This window comes from Podarcis tiliguerta (genome assembly GCF_965153285.1).
Source record: "Podarcis tiliguerta genome assembly, chromosome: 5".
In the NCBI taxonomy this organism is placed as follows: Eukaryota; Metazoa; Chordata; class Lepidosauria; order Squamata; family Lacertidae; genus Podarcis; species Podarcis tiliguerta.
In genome coordinates, this window is record NC_139538.1 from 83078002 (window position 1) to 83088804 (window position 10803).

The 10803-nt window shown below is 46.1% G+C and overlaps 1 protein-coding gene across 3 annotated transcripts in view; it reads right to left on the reverse strand.

Annotated features, from left to right (window-relative positions):
• The window catches only part of ADK (adenosine kinase), a 191812-nt gene extending 181017 nt beyond the window's left edge, over nt 1–10795 (reverse strand). The window contains exon 1 of one of the 3 annotated variants that reach the window (XM_083440552.1): nt 10620–10795. In XM_083440552.1, the coding sequence (XP_083296678.1) occupies nt 10620–10681 (62 nt within the window). In that variant the 5' untranslated portion in view covers nt 10682–10795. Of the gene's footprint in view, nt 1–553; nt 924–5537; nt 5642–10619 lie in introns of those variants that run through there. The other 2 variants (XM_083440551.1, XM_083440553.1) reach the window with 2 other exon arrangements.
• Between the last annotated feature and the right edge of the window lie 8 nt (nt 10796–10803).

Here is a 10803-nt window from a genome sequence, read left to right on the forward strand (position 1 = left end):
TCTGTTGGGAGCAGCCCAGAGTGGCTGGGGAAACCCAGCCAAATGGGTGGGATATAAATAATAAAATTTTTATTATTATATTTATTGCTATGGCTAGTGGCTGATGCAAATAAAGATTATTTTTCTTCTAAACTCAGCACGTGGGCATCCTGAAGCTTTTCGCAGCTGCTCCTTCTTCTCAATTACATTTTTTAAAAAATGCATTTTTTGCTGTGAACCGCCCTGCAGTCTTTGGAAGAAGGGCGGCATACACAATTAATACATCGCCACCATAGGAAGAATAACCGCGACACGGATATGAAGGCATTTCAAGGTGGGGAAAGGGAGCGAGAGGAACCAGGAAGGCGGCGGAGAGGATGCCAAGCCACCACCCCGCCAAAAGAAGATCGCGGTTATTCCCCCCCCCCGCCCCGCGCTCCTGCATACACACGTACACGCGCGTACACGCAACCCCCAACCCAATGCAAAGCGCCTCAGAGCCGGTTCAGGTGAAAGGGCGGCGGCGGCAGCAGCTCCCTTTTCCCGGGGGAAGCCTCTCTGGCAACGGAGGTACCTCAGAGTGGGCATGGCGGTGCTGTCTCTCGGGGGGATCCTCCGGGGCTCGAACCTGACAGGAGGCGGCGGCGGGCAGCAGGGACTTCCAAGCGAGCGCCGTTCTCCGTCTCCTCGACACGCGACGCCCAACCGCTCCGCCTCTCTCTCCCTCTCCCCACAGCGGCTCGACTGACGGACTGAGCCGCCTCAAGCTGAGGAGAAGGAGGAGGAGGAGGCCCCGCCACCTGCCAATCCCCGCCTCCCGCCGCCGCCATTGGCTGCCACGCGGTGGGCATGAGCAGAAGAGGAAAAGCGCGGGCCGGCGGCCGCTGGGAGCCACAGCGCACTTCAAGGCGGCCGCCGTTCGGGCGGCCTCGAAATCGCCGGCCCCGGCAAAGGGGTCGCGCCGTAGTGGCATTCGCGGGTCGGGGGGGAGGCGCGGGGTCCGCCATGCCGGGTGCTGGCGGAGGCGGAGGGCGCCATCTTTGCTGTGGGCAACTGACAGGCGCGTCTAATACCACACAGCCTCTGTCCGCCCCACCACACACACGCTTTCTCCGCCCGTCGTGGCGGCTTTCCCTCTTCTTAAAATTAAAAGAGAGAGAAAGGGGGATTTTCTAGGCCCCCTTTTTCTAGGGTTCAGCTAGGCCTCCCTTCACGTGGCGAAACAAGCAGGAGGGATGGGGCCTCCCTGACAGAGCCACGCCACGCGTTGCATAACCGGAGTTATCGATTTAAGTTTCTGGGCGCCAGAAAATGCTGAATCAGCTTGATTGGGGAACCAGAAATGCTGGCTGACGCAGTTTAGACGACAAAAAAAGATATTTTTGGGTGGGAAAACGTAGCACAAGTCTGCGCAATAAGTCCACAAAGCCTTCTTCTTCGCACACAGGTTGCGGAATAATCCTCGCTTGCCCCATCCAATGTCAACAGTTTGAAGGCTAATGGCCAAAAACGGGGGCTCGGGATTTTAAGTTCCACCGAGCTCCCTGGGCTTCCGCTCCTGGACAAAGAGCAACACCTCAAATGCAATCTTCGGCACCCTCTTTTCACTAAATGAAGCTGCTCGGATCTGTCCCATCCGCACGCTAACTATGGTCGAAAGTGCTTGTGCAGAACACGGTTTTTCATCTTTGGACACCTGCCACAGGTGGCATCTTGTGGCATCGGTGAGTTGCGACGGAGGCGGTTTTGCCCAAGAAGTTTCCGAAAGCAAGACTCCTTCCCTGGCTGACACTTGGTTGTTTCCTCTGCCGGCTTCCTTCTATGGGCTCATCATTTTAGCTAACTTGCCAAGCCTCAGAAGGAGGCTACAGGGATTTCTATAAACAAGATGTGCAGTATTCGTATGTACGGCCCAGTCAGTATGTGGACTGTCTCTGTGGACTGCCCCTCTGAAAATTGGCTGCCCAGATAAATTTGTGAGCATCCTTCAGCTCCTCCATGATAATATGACAGCAACAATCGCAGATAACAATGGCTCTCAAAGTGAACCATTCCCAGTGGGATCAGGTGTTAAAACAGGGTTATGTTATCGCCCCAACTCTATTCATTATTTTCACTGCCATGATCCTACACTTTGTCAAAGGGAAACTCCCCACCGGAGTAGAAATCATGTATTGAACAGATGGAAAGCTCTTTAATCTGAGCAGGCTGAAAGCAAAGAGTAAGGTTACCATAAATTCTGTCATAGAGCTTCAGTATGCTGATGACAACGTAGTGTGTGCACACTCAGAGAGGATGACCTCCAAACCATCCTAAATAACTTCGCAGAAGCTTACAAAAAGCTTGGCCTATCACTCAACATCCAAAAAACCAAAGGGCTACACCAACAAGCACAAAACAACCCCTCTGCAGTGCCACAAATCCAACTCAATGGTGTAACATTGGAAAGTGTTGATCACTTCTCCTACCTGGGCAGTCATCTTTCCACAAGGGCCGACATTTATGCCAAAATCCAGCATTGCCTGAGCTCTGCGAGTGCAGCTTTCTCCCGATTGAAGTACAGTTTGAGGACCGGGACATTTGCAGGCAAACCAAAATGCTTATTTACAAAGCTATTGTACTACCAACCTTACTGTATGCTTGTGAAACATGGACCACTTATAAACACCATCTCCAACTCCTCGAAAGATGCCTCCGAAAAGTTTTACATATCACTTGGGAAGACAGGTGAACTAATGCCAGTGTATTGGAAGAAGCAAAGATCACCAGTGTCAAAGCAATGATTCTTCAACATCAACTTCGTTGGGCTGGTCATGTTGTTCAGATGCCTGATTATCATCTGCCAAAGCAACTACTCTACTCCGAACTTAATAATGGAAAGCGTAATGCTAGTGGTCAACAAAAGAGGTTTAAAGACTCTCTCAAGGCAAGTCTTTAAAAATGTAGTATAAACACCAACAATTGTGGTTGGTGTTCTCCAATTGGAGAACAGCCTTTACCAAAGGTGTCATGAACTTTGAAGACGCTCAAACTCAGGAAGAAAGGGAGAAATGAGCTAAGAGGAAAGTACATTTGGCAAACCCTCACCGTGATCAACTCCCGTCTGAAAACCTATGTCTCCACTATGGAAGGATCCACAGTCACTTATGGACTCGCCTTACTCGACTATGAGTGATCACCAAAGAAGAAGAAGAAGAATTTGTACATAAAACAACATCTGTTTGTGGTTGCCTATCTCCAAAGAGTAAACATACCAGTAGTTTGGTCCAGCAGAAGACAGCATCCACATGAAAGTAGGAATGCAGTACTGTTTTGCAGAGAGATCCCTAAATTATTGCAGAAAAAAGTGAGTACAATAGCCTTTACTAACCTCTTCTGCTTTTTTAAAAAATGCTGTTGTGTAAAGGTATGATTGGGCTATTTGTTTTGAGATACACAAATTAATTTATTATTCTAACAGATAATATCAGTACAAATAATAATATATGCAGCAAAACTAGCCTGACTAGAAAACAAGTGGTTTGAAAGTCCCTTGTAATATCTTTACTTCCAGGGAGAAAAATCACAAGGGACCTAGGTAAAGGTAAAGGGACCCCTGACCATTAGGTCCAGTCGCGGACGACTCTGGGGTTGCAGCACTCATCTTGCTTTACTGGCCGAGGGAGCCAGGGTATAGCTTCCGGGTCATGTGGCCAGCATGACTAAGCTGCTTCTGGCGAACCAGAGCAGCGCACGGAAACACTGTTTACCTTCCTGCCAGAGCAGTACCTATTTATCTACTTGCACTTTGACATGATTTCAAACTGCTAGGTTGACAGGAGCAGGGACTAAACAACAGGAGCTCACTCCGTCACAGGGATTCGAACCACCGACCTTCTGATCGACAAGCCCTAGGCTCTGTGGTTTAACCAACAGCACCACCTACCAAGGGACCTACCAAGCCTATTTGGATAGCTGGCCAGGAAGGATTTAAAGGAAAACAAATTTAGGAGCTGGGTTTGCAAAGGGGTATTGATGTTAGTCTGCTGAAAAAAACAAACCCAAGAGTCTTGCTGTAGCTTATAAACTAATTTTGCTATGGCCTAGAGTGCCCCATCAGAAGCACAAGGTTGAATCTGTGAACTTGGGCCTTTGATCTGGTTGTCTGGAAAGCTTAAAGCAAATGATTCTGACCTTATTTGCTTCAGTCTGGAAGGCTACAGTTCCGTACTGTAGATGCAGTAAAAAAGAAAAAAAGAGATTACTTTTTAAAGGGATATATCTCTTTGTTATATGACAAGTGCTTGGCTTTAGGAAAGTAATCTGAGATTTAAGTTAGATGTTCATTTTGTGTTCCGCAAAAACTAATAGCCATTGTAGTCTGGGTTTTTTCTTTTTCCCTCTGCCTCCTCCTTACAATGAAAGGTTAAGTAATTTGATATCTGCAGTGCAAAGGAGCTTTGCCCTTTTCAAACTAATTTAACAACTTTGAAGTTGTGAGAAATGCTGTTCTAAATTCCCTAAAGAAAATATTCAAGTAGAGAAAGAGGAATCTAAAAAATCAAGCTTGTTCAGTATTTTGCAATAAAATAAGGATGTTTATTCGCTAGCTACAAATTTCCAGAGAGGTAAATGTTAGTTTGCTGCAGCAAAAACACCATAGAGTTCAGTAGCACCTTAAAGAGATTAATACATGTATTATGGCATAACTTTTCAGGAGCTAGAATTGCATCTGGGCTTAGAGTACCACAGCCTATCCTGGCTCTTTAAAGCAGTACAGTTCTAAGTCTGCACTCCACTGTACCCAAGAGAAATTGAAGCATCTCAGATGATGCTGCTGGTAGAGTTGTCAGCTTGCAACCTAGATGTATTGCCTCTTTATGGACATCAGGGTGGTTTGTGAATGGAAGATTTATAAATTCAATTTAGAGAGAGAGAGAGCGCAGAGTGATGGGATGAAAAGCACAGATCTCACAGAACTGCAGAAGCCTGAACGAAAGAGGGGGTTTGGTGGCCATAATAAATTAAGAACAGACCAATTTTAAAGTTGTGGTGGCGGGGATGGGGGTGGGAGCTCACAGAGGTGGGGTTGCCAACAGCCTAGAACAAAAGTAACTTATTGGCTTGTTCTTTTGCCTTTAAAAGCAACTTGCACTGCCTGATTAAGCAGGTGATTTTTTTTTCTCAGCATGGAACAAACATAATCACCTATTAATCAGTGCACATCAAAAGGTTTAAAGGCACATATTTTAAAAAGCCACTTTAAAAAGTTGGCAACCTAACACACAACACAAGAAGAAACTGTTGGCAGCAGGAAGGCAGTGCCTTGTAAAGCTATGGAAAATTGTAGTACCTGACAAAATCGTTCACTATGAAGCTACCCAGGCCCAGACATTGGTAGAGATCATTCCCAGCACTTATGTGCTGGTTTAGCCAGGGACCCTGGAAGTATTTTTAAAGCTGGCATGGAGAGGACTCAAGGCACAATATTAAATATTAAATTAAGAAGAGCTCATGGCTGTTCTGGAATGATTACAATTCATGAACAATTCAGAATATTAGAAGAACTAGAAACTCACTGTTCAGGACTTGTTTCTTCACTCTTGCCCTCAACTTTTCTCCTCTTTCTACGGATTAGCGCGCAGCTCAGTTTGGCTCCTCCCTCCATAGCAGAGCAAAGCTCACCAGGCACAGACAGGAAGTAGTGTTAGAAATTCAGGCATCCAAATAGCTCCTTAAACCAAGGTTACAGTCGCCAAAACAGAATGTCTGGTTGCCATTAGGGGACAGGACGGCTCTAAAGTTCTAAAGCTCTAAACTGTGACTATCAGTTAAACATCTGGCTAGTTCCGGTGAGAACCTTAAGCTAGGTTAAGAACTTTGATAACTTAAAGAAGAAAAGTCACTTGATCCAAGGACAGTCCACGTATATATTGGCCCATTCCGACTTCTTTTTCTTAATGGTGACATGGACCATTCATAACGTAATAATACTCTTCACAACTGTGAGCAGGGCTGTTCACTGCTCAGGCTGCATAGAAAAAGCATTTTGGTTCCTAAAATCCATTCTGATTCTGCAGATATAGTGTAACTGATAGAATTCTGCAGGTTGTGGTATGAGTGTGTGAAAACACTCAAGAGCCAATGATTCCCAGGCATGAACTTTCATATGGTGCAGATGTTAGGTGTCATTCTGGCACCCAGTCACCTTCATTTGGTCGCAAACGGCCAGTAGGCAGGTGCAAAATGCGCCCGGCAAATTTCGAACAGTGATGGGAAGATGCCAGTTGCTGTCTGGAGAGGTGCAGGTAATGGCAGTGCCCAGGAGTGTTTTCCACAAGTTCAGGTTTCCCCATCAGCTGCAGCCCTATCTAGAGCAGCCATATCTGATCATGCTCACCCATGTTATAATTACCTGCAACCGGGACTACTGTAATGAGCTTTCTGTAGGGCTGCCTTTGTTGAAGATGGTCTGGAAGTCAAAGTGAATGCAAAATTCTGCAATATGGATGCCATTAAGTCTGAAGGCATAGTACCATTTGTGGATTAGTTACATTAGCCACCAGTACTTTCAAATCAAAATACTGGGCTGAACCTATCAAGCCATAAACAGCTTGGGATCAGTTGTCTGTTTCTTCATCCACACAGTTCTGCCTGTGTACTGAAATCTGCTTCAGGGGCACATTTACACTGGTTAAGTTCTAGGCAGCTGGAATTTACTCTTACCAGCTCAGCAAGTTTTACCATCTCCCCCATCTATGCACTGTTTTGAGAAGAACTCAATGGTGTTCATGTAACGTAGCTTTCGTCCTAGGGGCTTCAAAGCCTATATGGGGAAAGCCTATATGTTGTAGAGTTGTAAAACAACTAAGATAAACTACTGACCTGACAGTAAACTGTTCTGTATCTCCTTAATCCAGCCTTTCAAATAAGCATGCAAAAAGTCCCAACCCTTGCAATTATGACAGATAAGATGCTGGGGGGGGGCAGGGGGGGGGAGAACAAACTCTACCAGTTTACAAACATTCTTACTTGCCACAGATAACCAGCCATGTTGCTAATGAGTCAACAGTGTGATGCAGCAGCAAAAAAAGGCTAATGCTACTCTAGGCTGCATCAAGAGAAGTATATTTATAACAAAAGTATAAAGACAAGAAAAGTAATTCTTTATTCTGCCTTAGTCAGCCCATATCTCGAGTCCTGTGTCCTGTTCTGGACACCACAGTTTAAGAAGGATATTGACAAGCTGGAACATGTGCAGAGGAGGGCAACCAAGATGATCAAGGGTCTGGAAAGCAAACCTTATGAGGAACGGTTGAGGGAGTTGGGTATGTTTAGCCCAGTGATGAGAAGACCGAGAGGAGAAATTATAGCGATCTTTAAATATCAAAAGAGCTGCCACCTGGAAGAGAGAGCAAGTTTGTTTTCTCCTGCTTCAGAGGCTAGGACTCAAACCAGTGGCTTCAAGTTGCAAGAAAGGAGATTCCAACTCAACAATAGGAAAAACTTTCTGACTGTAAGAGTTGTTTGACAGTGGAACAGACTTCCAGGAGAGGTATCGGACTCTCCTTCCTTGGAGGTTTTCAAGCAGAGCTTGGGTGGCCATCTGTCATGGATGATCTAGTGGAGATTCCTGCATTCCAGGGGGGTGGACTGGATGACCCTCGGGGTCCCTTCCACCTCTATAATGTTATGATTCTATGATGATGACATGTTTGCTATAAGTGCTACAAGCCCTGTTTTACTGGAAGCCTTAGTTCCATGTATACAAGAGGGCTCAGCCTTCACATGTACAAGGAACACACATATGGAGGGTGGTAGCAAACCACACACACATCATACGGATATTTTAAGGCACATCTGCAATATTCCTAAATATATAGGCAGTGCTCTTCATGATGAGGAACCCAAGTGCCTGCATATGCATATATGTATGGACACAGGCATATCTGAGACATGTCCACAAATGTGCATACAGCAGTTTGGGGGGTTTGGGTGGCAGGGTCCCTGCCTCCTGCCGTAAGTGCTTTATTGTTCACACAGAAGCAATTCCTGTTGTGTGATTACCGAGTTGAAGATTAACAACAAAACCCTGTGCAAATTTATTCGGAAGCAAATCCCATTTTTGTTCAGTGCAGCTGACTCTCAAGCAAGCAATCAAAGGTTTTGAATAGACGCTCACCTTAAAGACCTGTTAAAAATTCATCTTTTAAAATTATTTTAGATGTGAATTATTGCACTGATTAGAAATGAAGCCACAAATTGGATCAGTCTCCTTTCAGCACTAATCTCCTCAGATTTGACAAAATCCCTTACATTGTTTCTGCCCATTTGGTCTCCTCTAATTGTAACGCTGCCCTGGCCGTCAAATTATAACAGTGTACAAAGTTCACAGTTCTGACATTCATTCCTCTGCGCCCCACCAACTCCTCCAGCCAACATTCTTAAGAGGGCACCTTTTCCTTCAGAAACTTACCAAACTACTCTTTCTAACCTTCCCCCATTCTAGGCCTGTTCCTAATCTCAATTGGTCTGACACAGACTTTCTGAGAGCCACAAAGAGTATGTTTATGTGTGGTATAGTGGCTAGAGTGTTGCATTAGGACATGAAGCTTACTGCATGACCTTGGGCCACAGCCTGACCTGCCGCACAGTGGATTAAATGAAGACATTACCATAGAGGAAAAGGTGGGCTATAATTGCAATTAAAAAATGAATAACTAATTTACACCTAAGATGGATGTGCACAGTGGAAAAGGTCTGTATATAAACATGAGCACACAAGTGCATTTGTCAGGCAACCCTTGCCAGAGCATCCAGTTGGCCACTGTGAGACTAGATGGGCTTTGGTCTAACCCAGTGGTGGTGTTCTTCTGTTCTTAACCCAGAGCTTTATCACAAGTTTGGGTAGGCTTCACCAATCTGGTGCCCGTCAGCTGTTTTGGACTACAACTCCCATCAATCCCAACCACCACATGGGAGCAGAGCAGGTGACAGCTGTAGTCCAGTTAGACTGAGTGGAGGCACCATGTTGGGGAAGCCTTTGCTAGAAAGACAAAGATGCAGGTTTGCTACCAGTGTTTGAAATTAGCCAGGGGCCAGGAGCTTTTTGTACCTGGCTATTGGCCACTTGCAACCAAATGAAGATGTATTGGTGCCAGGATGGCACCTGACATCTCCATCATCTGGAGGTACATGCCTGGAGGTTATTGGATCTCAACTGTTTTCACACACCAGTACCACACACTGTAGAATTCTAGCAGTTATATTTTACCTGTACAATCAGAATGAATTTCAGGAACCAATTTGCTTTTTCTGTGCAGCCTGAGTAGGAGCAGGAAATGTTATAGTTAATTGTTGTAGTTTGTCTTCCCTTACCCCACCCCACCCCCACTGCTCTGCTCACAGTTGTGAAGAATATTATTACGTTATGAATGGTCCATGTTGCCATTAAGAAAAAGAGGTAGGAATAGGCCAATATATTTGTGGATCAAGTGACTTTTATTCTGTAAATTCTCAAAGTCCTTAATCTTGCTCAGGGTTGTCACCTAAACTACTCAGATGTTTAACTGAGAATCAGTCAGACCATCATTTGAAAAATAAGACTGTAGAGCTGGATTGCCTAAAAATGGCAACTATGCATTCCTTTTTGGCAACAAACCTTGGTTTAAGGAGCTATATGACACCTAGCTTATACACATGAGTTTCTAACACTGTTTGCTGCCAAATGTATATTTTACAGGAAGCTGCAGGCAGTTGGGACCCATGCTAACAACCCTGTCTGATTAACACACACATTTGCAAACACTTGTTTGTTACCACCAAACTTCACTTTGCACTTTGTACCTTTACAGTATATTCCGTGCGCAAACCGTAACGTCTTGTGGAGCGAACCCTTGGTGCTGCCCTGTGAAATAACCTCTCTCAAGCCTGAACTTCCCCTGCTCTCCTCTTGCTAACGCTTCTTCCTCTTTGGTCACAGCTGCAATAAGTTCCCCAGAGCAGACATCCAGGCGTGCGCGATTAGGCCACGTGGAGCGAGCGAGTCCCTACACGCCTACCGCATAACTGTCACCCAAAAACAAATCAAATGGCACACACCAAGAACGCAGCCTCCGATTTCCCAGCCATTAGTCTTGTATGAACAATAGAACATTTCCCCTCGTGATTTCATTGCGCCGTCAAACGTTCCAGAATAATGGCAGGGAGAGTTAGGAGGAAACAAACCGCCCGAATAACCTATTCCGGCATCCAAATAAATCACCCTAGCCGGCGTGCAAGAGGAAGAATGGCCCTCGCGGCTCCCTGAAGCGCAAAGGATCGCTTTCAGGGCGATGCAGACCGTGCTCAGGGCAATGCAGACTCCTGCCAAATAAATCCAACCTTTGCTTCCATGCTAAAAACCATGCCAGCGGATAAGCGCTCGTGATGCCGTCGGGGCCCCGTGCCATCTACGGGACTTACGGCACCGAAATGCCCCTTCCTTGCCCATCAGGCAACGCTGGCCGACCTTGCCAGGCGCTTCCCACCACCCTGCTACTCTCTGAGCCTCGAGGGTGGGCTGGGTGGGAGCCTGATCGGCATCGGCATTTGATCCAGGCGCCTCTAACTTACGGTCGATACGATCCCATCCCCCTCTCCTCCGTCTTTTCTCTCTTTACCTAAGCTGAATGGGCTCCAGCTTTTGCTTCTTGGCTTGGGGCGCCTCTTCTGCCATCTTCATGCTCGTCCAGCGGCCGCCTGCAAACTGCTCCCAGCTCCTATTATTTATTTATTTTGCAGACGAATTTACCCAGTTCCTTTCTGGGAAGCCGGCAGGGGGGGGGGAGGAGGAGGAGGAGCAAG